General features: G+C 33.4%; 2 protein-coding genes across 2 annotated transcripts; both read left to right on the forward strand.

Moving 5' to 3' along the window:
• Window positions 1-10,688: 10,688 nt before the first annotated feature.
• Window positions 10,689-13,168, forward strand: LOC137809646 (polygalacturonase-like). The gene is made up of 4 exons (XM_068610745.1): window positions 10,689-11,226; window positions 11,948-12,237; window positions 12,332-12,560; window positions 12,673-13,168. Exons 1-4 carry the CDS (start codon window positions 10,771-10,773, stop codon window positions 12,889-12,891), a joined length of 1,194 nt encoding a protein of 397 aa, XP_068466846.1. The 5' UTR covers window positions 10,689-10,770; the 3' UTR covers window positions 12,892-13,168.
• A 5,876-nt stretch (window positions 13,169-19,044) lies between these two features.
• On the forward strand, window positions 19,045-19,872 carry LOC137809181 (uncharacterized). The gene has a single exon (XM_068610319.1). It carries the CDS (start codon window positions 19,045-19,047, stop codon window positions 19,870-19,872), a length of 828 nt encoding a protein of 275 aa, XP_068466420.1.
• The last annotated feature ends 4,482 nt before the right edge of the window (window positions 19,873-24,354 follow it).

Below are 24,354 nucleotides of genomic sequence, written 5' to 3' on the forward strand. Positions count from 1 at the left end.
CACCATGGGTGATTTTCTCTTGGATCCCCTAGATAAGGAAGTTCCACCAGATGGTGTAGAGGGCGCATATTTCCACGCTCACATGCCCACTCACATTAGCAAATACAAACACATATGATCCTCGTCTTTCTTTCTTCATCAATAGTAAAACATTGAAAACAAACACAACGTTAACTTGTCTATCATGTTAATGAACTGTGAACTCCAATTATGATTAGGAAATTTGACATGTATGTAAGATAAATTATTATTTCAATTTGTAAAAATATAGAAAATAGTTATTGAAATTTCTTATTAAGAAACTAACTCAATGAAAAATCAACATATGTTTCACAAACTATTGTTACAATACGAAGCAAAGACATAAACTTTCTTCTGTATGAGTAGCCATTCTGCATGTAGTAGTGTTTGTCAACCAATTAAGGTTAACATTTGGGATGTCCATGATTTCACTTGAAGGGAATTTTTCTATTCAAATGTATCTTGATTTTATTTCTAGGACTTTTAGTTAGAGCATTCAAAATGTAGTAATTGTGTTCATAGTGAGAGGTGTATTTTATAAGCCTTAGTTACTTGTTTTGTTATCTTCTGAATTTTAACTAATATTTAAAGTTTGTATTTTTCTCAACCGATTTCAAGAACCACAAGCAAATATCTTGTTATTTTTTGTCTAATATTTTGGGTAGTTTTATTGAATCTCTCTCTTAGTTATTAGTAGGTCATATAATCGACTCATTAGATAAGTTACATTCCTTTTTAATAGAGGATCAAACTAGCTAATGGTACATAGTGCCCTAGACTAAGCCTTTTAAGGTGAAGAGCCTAATCACTCCAACCATTAATAATCAAGTACTGACTTGAGCGTCACAGTATCTTTTGTAGGTACTCTCCCACTCTGACCAAGATCGAAGACCGAGACTTGGGAGAGACTGAAGACTGAAGACCTAATTCATATAAAAAACGCACATCAAGGAACATCCACACTACAAGGAAGAAACCTTCCCAACCCATATAAAAACAAGAATGAATCCTAACAAGTGCTACCAAATGCTCAACATGATCCACATAATTATCAGAAAATATATATTTAACCTCTACTTTAATCGATTTTAAAAGTAAAAGCTATTAATCAATAATATCAAATTTATGTGTATATTCAATGAATTCTAAAATTATGAACGTTAATTCATTATCATTGACCTTTTAAGGTCAATTCTAAATAGTGTCAGTTAAGTCGGTGTTAATTCATCATTAATTTTTAATAATTTTTAATTAAAACAGTTTAATATATTTTTATTTTAAAATTTATTTAATTTAATTAGTGTAAACTGATTTCATGCTAAATGAAATTTATTCACGATATTAGTTTAACTTGCGTCTGTGTGACTGACATTAATGACAATAATTTCAAAAAATATTTTCATACAATGTATCCATCTTCAACAAAAAAAAAATACAAACAAAAATTAGACAAAAAAAAGTTTTGAATTGAAAGAGAACGAGGGTGAGGTCAAAATTCCCTCATGGTGGATGGAAAATATGAGTGTGAAGATATTCATATAGAAATGTGAGAGATGAAGATTGTGAATGAGGAGATTTTCCATCTTTAAATTTAGATATTTGGATTAAAAACAATCTATGTTCTTATTTGTTATCATGAAGATGCAAAAATTTATAGCATATAAATTAGAATCGGTCTAATTAACATTAACATAAACAAATAAAGTTAGTGCTAGTATAGTTGTCACTAAATTAAATAAAAACAAAAAAGATTAATGTCAACTAGACCACCTTATTTATTTTTAGTATTTATTTCTGTTAATATTGACTAAGTCGACATTAATCTAACACTAGCACAAATATTTTTACTTATATAAAAAGTTAAAAATAATTAGCGTTACTTTAGAATTGACTAGACTAACTCTAGTAGTACATGATATTAATGAGTGTGAATCTGACACTAACATAAAATACTTTTAACTACTAAAATTTTAGTGTTAACTTAAATTTAGTTAAGTGGACTATATTGATTGTAAACTTAATCGATGTATATATATTTTTCATGATATAAAATTAAATTTAAAAATAGTTTTATATATTTTTTTAAAAATTTAACTTTCACTAGCGCAGAAATGCTAAACAAGGGCGGTTATTTTATACTTATAAATGCGACTATAGAGCCGCATTTGATCAGCACGCATTCGTAAATCAAAGAGATACAAATGCGACTATATAGTCGCATTTGTAAATACTATTTATAAGTGCGGCTATTTCTGGTAGTCGCATTTGTATATGCTTTTGAATCAGGTGATAGGGTTTAGGGGTATAGCATTTACAAATGCGGCTTTGGTAATAGCCGCATTTGTAAATCATACGCTGGATTTAAAAATGCGGCTTTGGTAAATAACCACACTTGTAAATAGTGGTTTTTTTTAGTGCAATCTGTTTAGTGTTAAACCCATATAAATTAACCTGTTCAATTATATATACCCAGCCAGACAAATACATAAATCAGAGAATCAAATATATATTGATCAAAATGTACATTACAAACAGTAATCAAATTACATATAATTCCTACACTATTGATCAACTATCCTATAGTTATAAAAATTTATGAAATATGTGGACCAAGAATGACTCACATATGACATGGCTTCCGAACTCATTGGTATTTCTTCCGTGAATAACTACATTTCAAAATATAGTTGACATAAATTAGTTTTAAGATACATATATGTTCAAGAATTATAAAAATGATTTAACATATTATGTTACCTCTTTCCAACCAGTTTTAACACCTAGTCTTACAATGGTAATCATCCATTGCATAACGTAATAGCCACACTCATAGCTTCTTGGTTGTTTATTACACTATAATTCAATAAAAAGTAAAAATTAGTATATTGATAAACAATGATAAGAGAAAGAAAAAAAATTACAAACCTTTATTCTTATCCAGTTCAAATAATTTGAATTGGATCGACCTTTTAGAATGTTATATCCACTCCTTGAATTGATTAATAGAAAAAACCTCATTAGTAGATGGTTAATTAGTAACATACAAAGTTAAGTTTATAGTGTACTTACATATCAATGATATTCTTAAAATTTGTGGGTATCTTCTTGTGTAGGGAACAGAACCACATAACAGTCTTATCAACCATTGATAAGACAAGTAACAATAATAATGTAAAGCTTACCAGAACATCCTCCCATATCATTTTCCGATCGACCTCTGATAGCTCATCCCATGAATTAATCAAAATGGAGAGCCTCTCATGAGAAACAACTCCAAGATATCTCCTAAACTCATCTGCTCTAGGACCAAAAGCCATTCCAGTGTTGACATCAATGTCAACACTTGTCTTTTCACCAGCAGCACGTCTCAATGTGAGACGCTTCAATCTAGTAGGTCCTCTGCTGCCTCGTCCGAATCGAGGTTTGATTGGAGTCTGATCGTCATCCATGTCTCTGTTAAAAAAATTAGGTAACAAACATTAGTTAATCTGCATCGAATTAAAATCATATAAAAATAATACATAAAATTCTAAATGCTTATTTATGGGTTGCATGTGGGTTGAATGTTCATATGTAAATTCCTTCACTGTGGTCTTTACGGGTTGCATGTACATCATCAAGTACATCGTCATCTTTATTAATGATCATTGGTGTGAATGAACGGGGGTCACTATTTTCAATATCATATATGGCCTCCCCTTGTTTTTTCCCATGTAAAACGACATACCAATGTTCTGACGTAGGATCTTTCACGTAGAAAACCTGAGATGCTTGTTGAACCATTATAAATGGCTCATCTCGATACCCTATCTTTCGAAAGTCCACTAGTGTGAATCCTGATTCATCAATTTTAATCCCACTTTTATTGTCAACCCCATTTACACTTGAAAACGGGAACAAAAATCTTAGTGTAGTCAACCTCCCATATCTCTTCTATAAACCCATAGTATGTCATTCATCCAAGTACTGGATTTGTATCTTTTGAAGTCGAAAATTGCATTGACTCGGCTTCAAGAGTAACACCAGAATTTTGAACTGTACTCTTTTTATCCATGGACTTCGTGCAAAATATACAATTATTCATTTCGTACGTTGTACATGAGATGATATCAAACTTCAATCCAGCAGCCAACCAGGTCAAGGTCTCTGATGCCGTTGAATCCTTGAACACCTCGTCTTTAAACCAAGACATGAAAGTTCTATTATGTTCCATCAAGACCCATTTCTCTGCTTGTTTTGGGTTATTTGCCTTCACAATGGCTTTATGAGCTTCTATGTAAGTTATAACTTCATCTGTGTTATTCAATATGTACAAATGTGCTTGCAAGACTTCTGATCGAGATTTGCTTACAATATTCACACCACGTAAACATTTACTTGTAGAATGCATGTGGTGCCATGAATTAGCTGGAAGACCTATTGGATTTGCTTTTGACATGTACTCTGAACAAAATTCAATACTTTCTTCAGCTATGTACCTTTCAATCATTAAAGCCTCTGGACGATAATGATTTTTCACATAACCTTTCAAAATTTTCATATACCACTCAACAGGATACATCCATCTTAAGTACACTGGTCCACACAATCTAACCTCTCTTACCAGATGCATCACTAGATGAACCATGATGTCAAAAAAAGATGGAGGAAAAAACATATCCAATTCACACAAGATAATAACAATTTCATTTTGAAGTTCATCTAGTTTTGATGGATCAATGACTTTACAACAGATGGAAGATAAGAATGAGAACAAAGGGGTTATGGTATGTCTAACAAATATGTACGCTTACACATTTCTATGGGTGCCAACTCGCCTCGTATGTTCATCTCAATCAAATCTAAACAAGCATTTAGACCATCCTTTGTCTTCCTGTTAATGTTAAGAAATGTACCAATTAATTTATCACACACATTCTTCTCAACATGCATTACATCTACACAATGTTTGACTTCTAACCTCGACCAGTACGGAAGATCAAAGAAGATTGATTTCTTCTTCCAAATGTTTGTCACATATGACTTTTTTTTACTTACTGAAGGTGTGGTCTGTGTTATTTACCTTTTCGTAAACCTCAACACCGGTTAATGGAGTTGGTGGACCACTATCCTCCTGGTGTCCATTAAAGGATTTTTTTCAACCTCCGGTAAGGATGATGACTTCTAAGAAACCTCCAATGTCGAAGATATATTGTCTTCCTTCCATGTTTCAATTGTTGAGAAGCAGTGTCTTCTTTGCATATTGAACATACTTTATGACCCTTAACACTATAACCTGATAAGTTACCATATGCCGAAAAGTCGTTGATTGAGCAAAATAACATGGCATGAAGCTTGAAAGTTTAATTAGCAAATTCGTCAACTACTTCAACACCCTGGTCCCACATTAACTTCATATCTTCAATTAGGGGACTTAAATAAACATCAATATCATTCTCTGGTTGTTTCGGACCGGATATCATCATGGACAACATCATGTATTTTCGCTTCATGCACAATCCTGGAGGTAAGTTGTAAATAACTAGTAAAACAGGCCATGAACTGTGATTTGTACTCAAATTACCAAAATGATTCATTTCGTCTGTAGCTAAACCAAGTTGGATATTTTTTTATTCTTTACCAAACTCTGGAAACTCATCATCAAATTTCTTCCACTTAATAGAATCAGCTGGATGTCGGTACATGCCATCACATTTCCTCTCATCTACATGCCATCTAAGATTCTTAGCATCGTTTGGGTTTGCAAACAAATGCTTCATCCTTGGAATGAGGGAAAGATACCACATAACCTTCATTGGGGGTCCATGCTTTTCTATATCTTCAATAATATCATAATCTTTTTGTTTCAACTTATAACGTGATAACCCACACCTCGGATAACTTTTCAACAATTCAAAATCTTTCCGGTATAATATACAATCATTAGGACATGCATGTATCTTTTTATACTCCATACCCATTGGACAAAGAATCTTTTTGGCCTCATAATTACGATTAGGTAGAGTATTTTCCTCTGAAAGCATATCCTTCAACAACTGAAGCAATTCCGTGAAGCTTTTATCAGTCCATCCATTTATTTCCTTCAAATTCATCAATCTTAACACCGTGGACAACCGTGTGAAGTTAGTTGATCCAAGATACAATGGAGTCTCTGCATCGCTTGACATACTTCCATATCCAAGCGCTTTTGCAAAAGACTCAACTCCTACATCACGAATCATGTCCTCCAATCGATCATCATCTACATCTTTGTGTACTATTTCATCCATGGTGGACCCCACGTATTCTTCAGTTACGGAAACACATGGTAAATTTAATAATTCACCATGCCATGTCCAAGTTGTATAAGACCGAAGAAACCCATCACATAGCAGGTGCTCCCTCATTATATTAACATCCAGTATCCTTCCATTCAAACAGTTAACCCACGGACACCTGATCTTTGCTCCACCATGACCACTATTAATCGCGTTACGTTGTGCAAATTATATAAATTCTTCTACTCCTCTTTCGTACTCATCACTTATACGAACACAATTCATCCAATTTCGATCCATTATATATTCTGAAATGGTTAGGATTTTTCAATTAGTGTTTATGTCACGCGTTTGCCGAGGGTCGAACACCCCCAGACTCAATACAAAACGTATTATTGTCGAAGATAACATATAAAGTAACAACTAACTACTAAATAATATATATTACATAATACATAAAAAAGAACAAATTCAAAATATAATAAGTACTAATACTAAATAATATAAATTTTAAAAAATACAAATTATAATACATAAAAAAACATACAAATTCAAAATATAATAAATAATATAAAATTTAAAACATACAAATTATAATACATCAAAAAATAAATTTAAAAAGTTAAAAAAAATCAAAAAATTTAAAGCAGCTCACCAACCTTGTGTGTGAACCAACGTTGGTGGTGAAGAGTGGTAGAGGAGCGCGAGCAACAGTGGCGGCAGCGGAAGCAGTGGCGGAGCAGCAGAAGCGGTGGCGGAGCAGCCAATGGAACAGTACCTTCGACCACCAATGCAAGGAAACGAAAACAATTTATAAAATGGGCATTTGTGAAGATGGAGAGCAAGAAAGCGATTCAAAAACTTACAAACTTATAATGAAGACTACGAAAGAGATGAACTTCTTACGCCAGCACAAACGAGAGGCAAACGTAAAAAGGATGAACAGTGCAAATGAGAGGCAAGAACAGAAAGAAACTACGAAAGTGGTGAGACGCGCTTAAAAAAATTAGGGTAAAAAGGATTTATAAATGCGGCTAAACGTATAAACCACATTTGTAAATCAAAGCGCTTGATTTATAAATGCGGTTTTACAAATAGTCGCATTTGTAAATCAAATTAATTTAAAAAATACCACCGCGTTTTTTACAAATGCATTTAAGCGCAAAGCCGCACTAAATAAAGAACATTCTTTTCTTCATTTTGCACTAGTACTTATATTAGAATCAAGTTAGACAATTAACTCTAATAGCGTTAGATTTGATTAACATTATTATTTAAAAATTAATTTAATATTTTCTTTATATTTTTATTTTTTTAATTTTATACTATATTTATATTTTAGGTGATGATACATGTTGTTTAACATGAATTTTAATAAAATAATATGATTTTAAAAAAATTAATTCAATATTTATTTTGGGACGGATGCTCATTAAAGAACCAATATATTACGACAATACTGAGTATATGACACATAAACTCGAATTTTTTTAGTATTTTCTGTTTTAATTTTAACAAAGAAATTTATATTAATAAGATACAAAGTGTACCTACCTCTCATAAAGACGAAAATACTTATAAAGATGTTAATCAATGATTCCAAGAGGAAAATAAGTAGACGAAAATACTTATAAAGATGTTAATCGATGATTCCAAAAGGAAAAAAGTAGGGAAAATTAAAGAGACGTGACATTAACTACTACAATAATGATGCACTGTCACAGTAGAAAAAACCTCTAACTATTAAATATTTCAAAAAATAAGTGGTTTAGGCGAGAATAACCTACCTGACTTGTTATGAGGATCATCTTTCCCGGAACCACCACTATTACAAGCATCAAGCATGAGTTCGGGTACTCATCAACTCTCATCAACTCGTTCATCCTTTGGTTGCTTCTAGTCAGTGTATCACCTCGACTTCCAAGCTGGGAAGCTTGTGTACCTACCTGTCATAAAATAGGAATACCTATAGCTTGAGGCGATTGTGTATATCCCATAACTGAGTTCTCATTGTCATCAATGAGAATTATGAATGAAATGACCTACTCAAAGAGCCTTTATTAATAAACAACTATTTATGAATCAATAAATAGTTATCATACAACCAAGGGTTGCCACGAAAAAGATCTATAAATATCAATTCTCCAAAAATTACAATCTATTCTATTCTATCCTCTTAATTCTCATATTATTGCACATTTATCATTATCTGTGTGCTCTTACTTATTTAAATATCAGAGGAGTTTTTTCAGATAGAGCTTCTCTTCTTGCTAGAGACCAGTTGAAAACACATTTGATAAGAAACATCCAAATTCTCACTTCTTCCAAACAAATTTCCAGTAAGAACACAAAGTATTTAAATTTTTAAATTGTATATATTAACTAATAAGTCTTTATTTATTACTGACATAATATATATTTTAAAAGTAACTTAAATTATAATTTTTTTAAAATATATTGCAATTACAATAATAAATTAACTATTATAATGTATAAAATATTAAAAAAAAAAAGAGTTGAGTCAAACTATAGATAACATTATGTGTTTTAATATATGAAAGAAATAATTATAATTAAAAATAATTTTAGAAAAATTTATATATACCAAATGAAAAATCTTATTATATATTGTTTTATATTAATAATAATGGTAAAAACTTTACACGATAAAAAATAAGATTAATTTTCCAAAATACAGAATTAATAATTCCTAATAAAATAAATTAAGTAATATTTATTTTTCCCCTCTTTTAAAAAAAATTAGTAAGTAAATCTTTTTATTGAAGAAATGATTAGTAAGTAAATCTTTTTATGGAGATTCAATATGAATCTGCAACAAAATATACAATCACAATTAAGAGACTGTTAAGAAGAATTGAGCCATTTAAATTTATTAGCTGCATAAAAATTCCGCAGAATTCTCACAATTTAATATAAAATATTTAATGTTAAAAATAAGATAGACAAGATAAGTACAATTAAAATTAAAAAAAAAGTTATATCAGAATTTAAGTATTTTTTTAGTTTAATAGTTATTTCATGTATATTATTCAGTATAAAATTATAATTTTAGTTAGAAAATTATTTTTACCTAATATCCTTTTTGGAATGTTTGTATTTTCCAAGTCATAATTAAATTTTTAAAATTGAAACTTACTCATATACTCTTCCTATAATTATAAAAAATTAATTTTTTATAAAAAATAATTAATTACTATATTAATTAAAATTAATTTTTTTATTAATATTTAAAGTAATTTATATGATTAATACAAATTTATAAATTTATATTTAATTAATTATCAATTTTTAATTATTAATTAGTAATAATTTTTTAATTTTTTAAATAATATTTAATTTAATTAATATAATAATTAATTTTTATTTAATAATTTTTGTAGAGATAATTGTAATATATGTGACAACAGTAAATAGAATCTAGTTCCGCTATATTGAATTATAGTATATATTTGGTATATACGCTACAACAATTAACTCCGGAAAATGAGTACCAAATGATGGCGTGATTTGGGGTTTTTAACATGTTTGCAACCTACGTATTCGAATGCCACGTCACCTTATTGGTCATTTCCTTATTTTGTTGCAAGAAATTATAATTAATTTATGTTAATAATTTTCTTTCTTTATATTTTTAAGCAACCATGCATACTATACCATATACAACATGGTGTAATCCTTCATTTTTTCTGCTACGTCCTTTAATTACACTATGCATATTAATCAAATCTAGAAAACATATTACTCAATTCATTATATATTGTGTATATTAGATATGATACCTAACAATTATGACTTTTTAGTTACATTATTCATATGAAGAAAAATTAATTTAGTTCAAATAATTAAGTCATCTTTCATTCATTCTTAGTCTAACTAGAAGTAAGTATTTATTATAACTCAAAACTTGATATCATGAACAATATTGTACATCTTTAGTACTCAAAAGGTTGGATTAATATTTAGTAGATATTTGAATTGGATTAATATTTAGTAGGTATTTGAATAATTTCGGGTATCAATATGACATTTTTTTTATAAGTTTTAATAGGACATTTTTTTTATAAGATTGAAAACATTTTTTTTTAATTCAATTTATTCTTTATCTATAAAAAAAAAATATCTCTTTCTCTTCTTTTAGTCTTGCCTAAAATATTAAGATAATGGAACCATAACCCACCCAAAGTTCACTTTCTGGTAAAAGAGGCTCTCCCATCAAATTCAAAAGTTGGGCACCACTTTTACTAGTTGAATTATTTATTCTTTATTAGTATTACATAAAATAAAATATCTTATAATTTTATTTATTTCTATGTAGCAAACCAACCTGCACAGTGCGTTGTTCCTAATTCTTAGCTATAAATACGCTCACAAACCGTTCCAACTCCCACTCAACCTTCCACCTTCTTCAACACTTGGACCTCTCCATCTTCCACGATCACCCCCATTCAACACTTCACCAAATTCCAAAAAAATGGCAAATCCAACACCAAAACCTATTCCCACTTTCATCCTTCATCTCATCTTATGTTGCTGTTTTTGTTCATCCCTTGTTATGGGAGCCACTTACAATGTGGTTAGCTTTGGTGCCAAATCAGACGGTAAAACAGACTCAACCACGGCCTTCCTCAATGCATGGGCCAAGGCTTGTGCTTCCACCAACCCTTCCTCGGTTTACGTGCCGCAAGGGAGGTTCTTGCTCAGAAGTGCAACCTTCGGTGGTCAATGTCACAACAAAGCTATCACCTTTACCATTGATGGCACTTTGATGGCTCCTTCTGATTACAGGGTCATCGGAAATGCCGGTAACTGGTTGCACTTCCAGAGTGTGAACGGGGTTTCCATTCGCGGTGGTGTGTTGGATGGTCAAGGCACAGCCCTGTGGAGTTGCAAGAACTCCGGCAAAGGAAACTGCCCCATCGGTGCCACGGTGTGTTTCACTTTCATGCACATTATCATAGTTCACACAATTACTCACCCCATTTTCTTTTATTTTGTTAATTTTTTAATCTAATGTTGGAGGTGGAGTTGACCTTGGTGATTAGTGAGTGTTTGTTTTATTTAATTAGTGGGAGAATTCATGGAACGGTTTTTCAACTGCTCACCATGGTTTGTTAAGGAGGAAACAAATATCAAGCGAGGGAGATAGTCATAATATATACTTCTAATAATTAATAAATAGTAATGATATATTATGGTGGCTAGAAGATAATTAATTTGAAGTGAGAAGTTAGTTGTAGCATTAACATATACTGTTACTTGATAAATGAATAAATAATAGGTTATGTGGTTAGTTTGCTAGAACAATTGCTTGAACCTCTGGATTTGTTGATAATTTGTCTCTTACCCAATTTTGTTCATTTTTTGAGTCCACTTTCTAAAAGACTACCTTTCACAATCAATACAAAAACCTAATCACCTCTGATAATCATCTGCCATTGAATTTAATTATACACTTAATTATTTGATATTGTGTTTTATATACCAATTCTACTAGTATGCTGTAATCATTACACTATTAAACCAAATCTGCTAACATAACCTTGTTTGTTTCTGTTGGCCTTTTGCATATAAAATAATAGTGATTCTTAAATTTTATAAAGCAAAAGATAATTTTAAGTGAAGTGCTCTGGTTTTTGTGTTGTGTTCAGACATTGGCTTTCACCAACTCGAATAACATCGCAATTAGTGGGTTAACCTCATTGAACAGTCAAATGTTCCACATAGTACTCAACGGATGCCAGAATGTGAAGATGCAAGGAGTGAAGGTCATTGCCGACGGAAACAGCCCTAACACCGACGGCATCCATGTTCAAATGTCCTCCTACGTCACCATCCTCAACTCCAAAATTCGAACCGGAGATGATTGCATCTCCATAGGCCCTGGAACCACTAACCTGTGGATTGAAAACATTGCATGTGGACCAGGACATGGAATAAGGTCATCTTTCATTCAAAAGTTCAAAACAAAAAGATTAACAAGGTTGTTGTTTTTGTTGTTCCATAAGTATGAAATGTTCATTTGGATTTTGCAGCATTGGGAGCTTGGGGAAAGTTTCGAGAGAAGCTGGTGTACAAAATGTGACAGTTAAAACGGTTACCTTCACTGGGACTCAAAACGGTGTTAGAATCAAGACCTGGGGGAGACCCAGCGACGGCTTTGTGAGGAACGTTCTTTTCCAAGATGCTATCATGGTCAATGTCGAAAACCCCGTTATAATTGACCAAAATTACTGCCCAGATAACAAGGGCTGCCCGGGTCAGGTATGCATGCAAATCATAACGGCACATTATCAAAGAAAACAAACATCATCTGTTATAAGTTGAGCTAATGTTGTTTTTCATGTTTGATTTGTTTGCACAAATAAAATAACAGGCATCTGGAGTGAAAGTGAGTGATGTGACATACCAAGACATTCATGGAACATCTGCGACCCAAGTTGCTGTGAAATTTGATTGCAGTTCCAAGTATCCATGCAGCAGGATACGGTTGGAGGATGTGAAGCTCACATATAAGAACCAACGTGCTCTATCTTCCTGCAACCATGCAGATGGAGCGGCGTTGGGTTCAGTTCAACCCGAGAGTTGCTTTTAGACCCTAAATATGCCATCAGCATCCTGCACAAAAAATATACTATTAAACCAAGATTCTTAATGGAGTCATAGGAAAATATCATAGGCATACAGTGTGTCACTACCATATATGTTTTTTTTGTTTTTGTTTACGAAAGTATCAGCATGTTGTAGTTTGAGGTGTTCGTAGGACATTATGCGCGGTGGAGCCTGGTCTTACAATTGTTGTGGACCATATGAACTCCATTTTTCTATGGCATGATTGTATTTCTTCAATAAAATATATATTATAACTTTTATAGTTTTTTTTTTATCAGTAACAACAAATATATAAATAATTAAGAAGTAAAGAGATCCATTTACAGAAGAAAAAAAAGAAAGAAAAATCAAAATAAAGAAGTGTCACTAAGTGTGCAATCCTCCTGCAGAGTCTTTCCACTGCTAACCAAATATTTTCTACTGTTTTAAACATAACATTATACATAACCCATTTCACAATCAGAAAACATCAGTTCAGCAAAAGGCATGTATTCTATAGCATGAGCACCTCCAACCTGTTATTCATATGCTCACATTTCCTAAACATTTAGATACGTTCAGCAGCCTTTTTCTATGATATATTATTGTCTCTGTGCCTCCTTCTCTTATCGGTTTGCCATAATCTTCCTTCCTTAAGTTGATTAGAGAGCAATTTGATAATTATCTATGTCAGCTTATATGCCCATCCTTTTACCTTTGTTACCTCTTAAAAAACCTGCAGAAGAGAGCAAGACGAAGGCCACCACACATTTCCTATATAATATATTGTTATTCCTTAGCCAACTTCGTTATCTCCACTCACCTAACAGAAAACTGTTCAAGTATGTTCTATACAATTGTCTCACGTGTGCAAACAACAGGGTAAGTCTAAGAATCTGTCCTATACAGATTGTTTAACATATGTATGTACCTGCAGATATAGTAGAATGTTCAATGTAGTATTGTTAGCAGCCCTAGTCGTTGGTTAAGATTAACTAAAGTTATATATGTTATGCAGTCCATACATCTTCCTAAATAAATGTCTCACCATTCTTAAGAAAGCTCCTGATATGCATTATTACTATGTCAATTACAAACGTAAGGATTGTAAGCTTGTTAATGGCCTCATATACACCACTTCTGACTATCAAAAGGATGTGGTTGTATAAAAAAATATACTTTGACAATCTTAAGGTTTTGTGTAAGTCTTAAGGTTTTGCGTAAGTGTTGATGAAATGAGTTTAAAAATAAATATATAATAAAAGATAAATTATGAATTAAATTATATAAAAAATATTAAAATAATAATATTAAGAGTTGTTTTGTATAAAAAAAAATTAAGTTATCAAATGTATTATCATTTATTGGATATTTACTTATCTCATGCTTTTACTTGCGCTAGAGCCAATAAATCTTCAACATTAATTTTGTCTTTGAAAATAACATTATTCCTGTCAATATTTCAAACAATTGTACAATTCAACGTTTGTTGGATTTGGAGTAATGTTTGAAATATTCTAATTTATTAACTTTATTCTTTCTCTGATAAAAAAAAAGGCATTCAAACTACCATAAATGTAACTTGGCTATTATGCTATACCGATGAAATTTCCAACCAGGAATTACACATTTTCCATACTAATGTTACCACCCCAAAGTGAAACATAAATGGCTCAGAGATTCATTATCACGGAAGAGACATTCTTTTACTTCCCACCTCTATGGCCCTATCATGTTGCCACACTATTCATTAGTACTTGCCATGCAAATTGTTCCAAAGTCTACCTCTCGCATTAAATTATTGACCAAAGCCTTTTCTCATTCAAACCATCCTATTCTTGTTTTTCACATTATCTTACGATCAAACAACTTTGTCTCTTTCTCTAGTCTAAAACTCTCCATCCATATTTTGACTAAATCTCTCTCCATAAGAGGGTGTCCTCTTTAGAGGGAATCAAACTTAGATTTGATGATATAAACTTTAACAATTACACCAAACCAACTTAATAATTACATTATGATTATTATTATTATATTTATTCTAATTATTCTAATTATTATTATATATATTATTACTATTATAAATATTGTTATTAATATTATTATAATAATAATATTAATAATATTATTATAATTTATATTAAAATATTATTAATAATAATCATTATATTAATATTACTATAGATAATATTTTACTACTAATACTATTAATACTTTTTTATTAATAAAATATTAATAATAATAATAGTATCATACTAATAATAATATTAATATTAACAATAATTTTACATTATTTATGTTATTAATACTTTTAATAATAATAATTTTGATAATATTAAAATTTTTAATAATACTATTAATAATATTATTAAAAATACTATTTTTTAATAATAATATTAATTATAAATTTAAAAGTATTAATAATATTAATAATAATATCATTAACAATAATAATAATTTTAATAATATCATAAATAACATTAATAATATTAATTATATTATAAATAACATCAATAATATTAAGAATAATATTGTTAAAAAATATTATTAATATTATTAAAAAATGTTAATAATATTATTAAAAATATTAATAATATTATTTTAAAAAATAATAATATTATTAAAAAAATCTAATAATATTATTAAAAAATCTAATAATATTATTAAAAAATATTATTAAAAATATTAATAATATTATTAAAAAATATTATTAAAAATATTAATAATATTATTAAAAAATATTATTAAAAAATATAATAATATTATTAAAAAATATTATTAAAAATATTAATAATATTATTAAAAAATATTATTAAAAATATTAATAATATTATTAAAAAATATTATTAAAAATATTAATAATATTATTAAAAAATATTATTAAAAATATTATTAAAAATATTAATAATATTATTAAAAAATATTATACAAAAAATTAATAATATTATTACAAAATATTATTAAAAATTATTAATAATATATTAAAAATAATATTAATAATATCTATATAATCATTATATAAAGAGGATACATCATTGGTAACTTTCTTTGATGTAATATTTTATTTGGATAGTTTTATCCTTTAATAAATAAAATAATTTATTTATATATTGAATAAAATAAAAAATTGAATAACTTTTGTTTATTATAAAATAACTAAAAAAACTTCTCTTTTATTAAAAAAATAGCTTGTATAATTTTTTTAACATGATTTAAATATACATATATATATATATATATTTCAATTGTATTATTTTTTAATTAATTATTCACAAAAATGATAAAACTTAAAAATTTATAAAGTATAAAATTTTATATATTTTAATTTAATAAAACCGCACATATATTTTTCACTAGTCATTGATAATACTAATATTAACAATAATAATTTTAATAATACTAATGATAGTACTCATACATTTTTGATCCATGGATAAATTAATCTAAGAATTTTGTATTTATAGTGAAATTTACCTATCGATTCCTTACTCGTAGATAAATCAATCAAAATATATGGATCAGAGTAATATTAATTGCATTAATATATTAATAATAATAATATTTTTATTATTATAATTATTTATTATTAATATTAGGATTAATAAATTTATTATTTTTATTGTTATTATTATTTATATTACTATTGATATATATTAATATTAACTTTATTAGTAATATTATTATTAATATTAATATTAATATTACTGTTATTGATATTAATATCTATAGATTTGTAGTTAGTACCGTAGAATCACTAGATGAGTGATTGTCCTAAGCTATGGTGCACTAACCCAATAATAGCTAAACAAAATATCATCTCGTGATTAGGTGGGAGCTCGGACATGGAGGTTAGCTTCTTCTTCTCCAACTTTCCTCATGACCATGATGAAAGGGACATGTGGAAGATTTTTTAGAGATGGGGAGGATAAAAGATATCTTTATCTCAAGGAGGTTAAACATCAAAAGACAAAGGTTTGGATTTGTGAGGTTCCAGGAGGTGGTAGAGGTGGATGAGCTGGAAAGAAGGTTGAACGCCATTTGGATTGGGACTTGGAAGATGAGGGTTAATAAATCAAAGTATAGGAAGGTACCAGGGACAACAAAAGAGCGGAACGAAGACCAGAATGCTTTGAAAGCACCACAACAGAGGCAGGAACGAACGCCAACTCACCGTGCTCACACTCATTCACAGGCTGGGTTTAACCATACTCACTCTTATGCATAGGCAGTGACCATGGACCGTCGACAACCATTCCTTCAGGCTGGGTTGGTGGGGAACGTGAAGGAAAAAGGGCACATGGAACTGAACATGGCTCACATCAATGTGGAGAAGGAGGATGTTGAATGGTTGAGGAACAATTTTATTGGAAAATTGTCTGACGCAGGAATGGTGCAGGTGGTAAAGGAGAGCTTCATAATGGAAGGTGTTGACTTCATCCGGGTGAGATACCTAGGAGGCCAATATGTGCTCTTGTCTGGGGAATCAGATGGGATAGTCCAGAAGACGCTCAAAGATAACAAGAAGATGGTGGGAGCTCTTTTCAAGTCGATTGTTCCGTGGGAGGAGAGTTTCGCAGTGGATGAAAAGGTGGTGTGGATTAGATGTAGAGGACTACCTCTAAACATGTGGAACAGAGGATGCTTTGAACGCGTTGCTACTCATGTAGGATCCCTGGTGGAGGTAGATGGAGCTACGTCTGAATTCGAAGATTTGGAGTTTGCAAGGCTAAGAGTAAAGACAACGGTGGGGCGAGACATTCGCCTGGTGGTGGATATGAAGATCAACGACATTCTTTGCCAGATCGTTTTGGAAAAAGAAACCCCTTCGTATAACACATGTAGGTGTTGTTCGCATAGCAGAGGGGGAGAGGCACGGGGTGGCGATTCAAACGAGGGGTCGGAGGAGAAGTTCGGAGAGGAGTTGCTAGAATCGGAGGGTTCCGATGTTGATGTTCAGCAATATGAGGGGGGGAAGGTGACGAAGAGTGCTCAGTGAGATTCCCGGCGGAGGACGCGGTGGGGCATGGGGGTGGCGCCAGTACAGGTAGCCCTAGTAAGGTCCTGGTGTCTAGGGCTGTGAGTAGGTTGCCACTTTTGGAGGAGCACGTAGGTTGCTCGTGGAAAGCGAGCGCATACAGGGCTCATTCTAAGCATGCGCTAGTGCAGAAGGAGGATGGACATCTAAGGGGTTCCAACGGATAGTAGGTGTGGAAATGTGTTTGACCTAATTGTTAGTAGGTCAGCTAAGGCCCAACTACACGAAGGGAGTGAGTTTAGCTTCTTTGAGGGATTGGGCTCGAAACAACTAGAAGATGAGTAAACAGGAGGGGTACCGATAGCAAGGAGCGCCCAGCTTGGGGTTGAAGGCGCGGAGGAGGCCCGGATTAGCGATGACTACGACGAGAAGCGTGACGACAACCCTAAGGAATGTAAGCACAAGTCTTTGTCCATGGTAGAGGCAAGTGGGGGAGACGTCTTTTGTGGAGTGACGATCACGGAGGAAGACGACGACGGGGGGTCGTGTACGCCGGCGATGAGGCTCCCTGAACGACAAAGTGAGCCATCTCCGATCAGACCAACCATACAGGCGTATCACATCTGCACCAGGGTTAGAGCGAAGGCGATTGCAACATGCGCAAGGAGTGGTGATGCGACGAGAATGGCAAGAAGATTGATGACGGAACGAAGTTGGCGAAGGAGAGCGTGGGTCGCAAATCTGACACCATTAACGTAGGGAGAGGGCATCTTAGCGCGGTAGAAGGAAGGAGAAGCACGTTGGAGGATAATATTCAGGTGGATGTTGTGTCCAGTCGGCAGGATACAAGGGTAGCTACTCAGAGCTTCAGTAACTTGTCAGACGGTGCTGTTAGGAATTGCAACAGGCTGTATTGGATTAACAATGAACACTCGAAAGCGGTGAGAATCTGGACCATCGGAAAGGAATTGGGGTTCTCTTTCTCGGGTGAGGAAGAAGTGGTGGTAGGCCGTATTCAAGCTATGGAGATTCGGGATAAGTCAAGAGTCAGGATGGAAAGTGTAAGTAGAGTGGAGAACAGTGTATCTGATGATGAAGGTAATTAGTATGAACATGAGGGGAGTGGGGGGTCCTAAAAAAAGGAAGTATATGAGGGAGTTGATTCATAAAGAACAGGCGGGTATGGTGTGTCTTCAGGAGATTAAATGTAAGGAATTGGGGTTGCATGAGATTTTTAAGATGTGGGGTTCTAATGAGATTGAGTGGGTTGTGAACGGGAACGAGAATAATGCTGGAGGAGTAATTACGATGTGGAGGAAAAGTTGCTTTCATCTTAGTAATGTCTCTAATGGTAGTAACTATAGCATCATCGAAGGGGAATGGAGGTTAGAAGACGCGATACAGACTGTGGTGGTCAACATCTACAACACCGGTTCAGTGATAAAGAAAAAGGCTATATGGGAGGAGGTTCGGGTGAAGAGATTGATGATTAATACGAAGGTGTGGTGCGTGGTAGGGGATTTTAATTCCATCAAGTGCTCGGGCGAGAGGAGGAGCGTGGGTTGCGACGTCGATCACAAAAGCGAGATGAGAAGGTTTAATGCGTTTATCGAAAGCTCTGAATTGGTAGACTTACCAATGTTGGGTAGAAAGTTTACATGGTACAAACCCAATGGATTGATAAAGAGTAGAATTGACCGGTTCTTAGTGTCGAGGGAGTGGTTGGATAGGTGGCCGGAAAGCAAATACCGAGTGTTAGACAGGGCAGTGTCGGATCATTGCGCGTTGGTATTAGATACGGTCACCGTGGATTGGGGGCCGAAACCGTTTCGCTATTTAGATGTTTGGCACAAAGATAGCAGGTTCAGGGAGTTTGTTCGCAACAGATGGCTCAGTTATGAAATCCAGGGTGGTGGCTTATTCGTGTTCAAAGAAAAGTTGAAGTTGTTGAAGGCTGACTTAAATGAGTGGAATAGGGAGGTGTTTGACAATATTTTCAGCAGGGGATGAGATCCAAAAAAGGATACATGAGTTGGATGCAAAAGATGACGAGAGTGAGTTGGATGAGGTGGGTAGGGAAGAGAGGAAGTGGTTGTTAGCAGAGCTGAGGAGTAATAACCTTAGTCAGGAGGCCATTTATCAGCAGAAGGCGCGCATCAAATGGTTGAAGCAGGGGGGATCTAAATACAAAGTACTTTCATTCTACCATAAAATGGAGAAGAGCAAGGAATGTGTTCAATGGGGTGAGAGACAATGGTGTGTGGTATGAAAATCAGGGTGTGGTGAAGGACAAGGTCAGAATGTATTTCAAAGAGAGGTTCTCTGGTGATGATCGTTTGAGCGTCAAGCTAGATAACACATGTTTTAACAGGATTACTGAAGAAGATAATATATGGTTGGTAGGAAGGATTTCTAATGAGGAGGTAAAGGAGGCAGTGTGGAGCTGTGGCAGTGATAAAAGCCCGGGGACTGACGGCTTCAACTTCATTTTTATCAAGTTATGTTGGGAGGAGATGAAGGCATACATCATTACGGCAATGCATAATTTTGAGGATGAAGGGAGATGGCCAAGGGGGACGAATGCCTCTTTTATATCTTTAATCCCTAAAGTTGAAAATCCCCAAAGTTTGAATGAGTTCAGGCCGATTTCTCTGGTCAGGTGTTTGTACAAAATTGTGGCAAAGATTCTGTCAAGAAGGTTGAAGAAAGTTTTGCACAAGGTCATCGATGTGAGGCAGTCGGCGTTCTTGGAAGGTAGGGGGATCGTGGATAGTGTCTTAGTAGCAAATGAAGTGTTGGAGGATATCAAGAGGAGAAAAAGCAGTTGTATCTTCTTTAAGGTTGACTATGAGAAGGCATACGACTCAATTGATTGGAGTTTCTTTGTTCTATATGCTGGAAAGATTAGGCTTCTGTGGGAGATGGGTCGGATGGATTAGAGCGAGTCTTAAGTCCTCATTAGTGTTTGTGCTTGTGAATGGGAGTCCGACTCAGGAGTTTAAGCCCAGGAAGGGGGTGAGGCAAGGAGACCTGCTGGCACCTTTTCTTTTCCTCGTTGTGGCAGAAGGTCTAGCTGGAGTGGTAAGGATGGCGGTCGAGAAGGATTTATTAGAAAGTGTGGAGATCGGAGGCAGGCTCACCAAGGTTAATATGCTTCAGTTTGCGGATGATACGCTTTTTCTCCGTAAAGCGAGTGCTCAAAGTGTGTTTGTTATCAAGGCCATTCTTATATGCTTTGAGTTAGCGTCTGGGTTGAAGGTTAATCTCCAGAAGAGTAGTGTTGGAGGGATCGGGTGCAATAACCTCTTGCTACAACGTTTCGCGACAGTCTTGAATTGCGTCACGATGAAGACCCTGTTTAAATATTTGGGCATGCTTGTAGGAGGAAATTACAGAAGAAGTAAGTTTTGGGAAGAGGTGGTGGAAAGAGTGAGGAGGAGATTAGACAGATGGAAGGGCAAGTTTATCTCGATGGCTGGGAGACTCTGTCTGATTAAGTCGGTGTTATCTACTCTGCCTTTATTCTATATGTCTCTTTATAAAATGTCGGTAATGGTGGCGAATGAAATTGTTAGATTGTAGAGGAATTTCTTGTGGGGTTGGGGGCCAGAAGGTAGGAGAATTGTGTGGGCCTCGTGGGATAAGGTGTGTGCGCCAAAAGAAGAGGGGGGCTCGGTATGATCGATATAAGGCGCTTCAATATTGCCTTGCTAGGAAAATGGATTTGGCGACTAGGTTCTGAGAAGCAGGGACTGTGGAAAGAGGTGGTGGATTCAAAATATGGAGGTTGGAGGGACTTACAAAGTCAAAGAAAGAACTTCTTGAATTCTCTTTGGTGGAGGGATTTGAAGGACGTTTGGGCTCTCGACATTTGGAAAGATAACTTTGAGGCCAACATCCTGTGAGAGGTAGGGAATGGGAGGGAGATCAGGTTTTGGGAAGATAGTTGGGCAGGCAATGTAGCCTTAAAAGAGTTATTCCCGAGACTTCGCTCCACATGTACGAACAAGGATTCTTTGTTATGGCAGGTTAGGGAATGGTCTGAAAGCTTGGGGTGGGTATGGAAGATCGAATGGAGAAGGAATTTGTTTGAGTGGGAACTGAGTCTGGAGTATCAGCTGATGCATATTTTGGGAGATCAGATGGGGAGGGCAGACAAGGAGGACATGTGGGCATGGAAAGATAGAGGGACAACAAGGTTCACGGTTAAATTAGAATATAGTATACTCAGGGATGTATATCAGGGGGAGGAGAGAGAGGTATATCTAGGTTTCTGGAGGCTAAAGGCGCAACCTTCTGCTCATCTCTTGGCGTGGAGGGTGTTGGAAGACAAAATAGCAACTAAAGCCAACCTGGCAAGGAGGGGGGTAGGGCTAATCACCAATATTTGCAGCCTGTGCGGGGAGGAGGAGGAAACTATGTCCCACTTGTTTTGTACATGTAGGGTTGCTTGGCTTGTGTGGGCAATGTGCCATGAGTGAGCGGGGATAGCCTCTGTGAGTCATAGGGACCCGAAGAATCACTTATTAAGCTTTAGGATGAGTGGGCTCACGGAAAGTGTGAATCAGGTCTAGGGGGCGTGTGGATAGCAATGGTAGGGGAACTGTGGAATCATAGGAATAGGAAGGTGTTTAGAAGTGGCAGGGTAGACCATATTGATTTTTTGCAATGTCGCAGGTAAAGGCGTGGTTATGGGTAGTGTGTAAAGCGCGAGGCGCTTGTTTTTCTTTTTCCGATTGGTGTCTTGAGCCAATGGTCTGTATGAGGTCTGTTATATTTCCTAGGAACTCCTTCTCCTGATATGAGGAGCTGATATGTTTGTGTGTAAGGTAGGTTTCTGTATACGGGTTGAGATATCCCTGAAATACCTCTTTTTATTCATTATTTTTTTGCTGATAAAAAAAATAAAATTGTAGTTAGTACCTACGTATCTATATCTATAGGTAATTTTATGAATATTAATTTTAATTTTAATAATATTAGTAATATTAATATTATTATTATTATTGGTGTAATAATTCTTAGGTTATTTATTTATGGATTTGTATACGTGGATAATAATTCGTATGTGATGTTGAATTGACCAATATGCCCATAATAATCTGTATGCAATATTGAATTTACCAACAAATACAAATTCATAGGTAATATTTTGTATGTGTTGTTGAATATATCTATAAATTTGAAATTTCAATGTTTCTTCCTTAACATTAATTGGTTCCTCACACCAATCATTGTCTATCTTATGGAGTTTGTTACACGAAAAAAAACCCTAAATAAGGAACCGAGTTTGAGAAGTAGGTGTAGTGTTTGTTATCATAGCCTCTGGTTGAGTTGAGTATTTTGATAAGGATTGTTGGATTGTGGATGCCAATGTGATGTTGAAAAATACCAAGAATTTGGGATACATGGAGTGACACAACATTGAATAAATGAATGAGGAAAAGAAGAAGTTTGATTTTGAGAATTAAATTTGTGTTAGTAAAGAAAGTAGTGTGACCATATTTAAAGAAAACTTGACACTACACACATTTAATATCAAATTATCAAGATGTCAAAAATTAGATATAATCGAATTAAAAACAAATTATATTAATTTCACCACAATCTTAAAATTCACAACACATATTCTACTACTTTATATATATATATATATATATAAATTCTTCATGCATTATTTGACTTGAAATAGTAAACAAGGTTGATGACTTTTCACGATAAGTGCACCGTGTTGTCAGAAGTAATAATTTGTCCTTAAGGACGGAGATTGAACCCACAAGGAAGGAACAATTGGATAATCAAGTTTAAGATTCACTAAATATAAAACAGAAAAATAAAATTGTATTGAAATTTGTTATGATGACAATGATTAATAATAAAAAAAGTCAAAGAATTTGTTGATTCAATCGAAAAAATAGGGATTGAGGTTCATCTCCTCTTTTGTATTTTGATTAACATGACAATATTGTGTCTTTTAATTGATATTGATGCCCGTATAAAAATCATTTATATTGATTCCTTGCATATAAAATTATTACGATGCTCCCTAAATATATATTTATAAAAACAACTTATCAGCAAGATCAGACGTTGATAATTAACATTTCAAATTTATTCTTAACATTCAAATATGTTAAGCATTATCATTTGGATTAGAAACTTAGAAGTACTTTTCAGTCAAAACTAAATTTCGAGATCAAGGTGAACAAGCATTAGTAACAAATGATAATACCAATTATCAATCAAGAATAAAATATTATGTTTAGATATCACCTCAATACATAAGAGTTTGAACAGATTACTCCCAATCTCATAGGGTAGAATTAGACACACATGATGGTACAAACAGGGAGAGCAAGAAAAGAAAATTCTGGATGTTTCTCTTTGACAACTGCTTCCTTTAGGGTTTTTAACACCTCTTATTCTCCCAATTGGATTACAATTTAGTCAATAGTGTTTTTCTTTCAATCTTGCACGTCTAAGGTTGTGCCT

This window comes from Phaseolus vulgaris, chromosome 2 (assembly GCF_000499845.2).
Source record: "Phaseolus vulgaris cultivar G19833 chromosome 2, P. vulgaris v2.0, whole genome shotgun sequence".
Lineage (NCBI taxonomy): Eukaryota > Viridiplantae > Streptophyta > Magnoliopsida > Fabales > Fabaceae > Phaseolus > Phaseolus vulgaris.

Coding starts and splice junctions, on each gene's coding strand:
- LOC137809646 (XM_068610745.1), top strand. CDS start 10,771: ATGGCAAATCCAACACCAAAACCTATTCCCACTTTCATCCTTCATCTC. Junction 12,238..12,331: donor GGACCAGGACATGGAATAAG/GTCATCTTTCAT, acceptor TGGATTTTGCAG/CATTGGGAGCTTGGGGAAAG. Junction 12,561..12,672: donor ACAAGGGCTGCCCGGGTCAG/GTATGCATGCAA, acceptor ATAAAATAACAG/GCATCTGGAGTGAAAGTGAG.
- LOC137809181 (XM_068610319.1), top strand. CDS start 19,045: ATGGTGTGTCTTCAGGAGATTAAATGTAAGGAATTGGGGTTGCATGAG.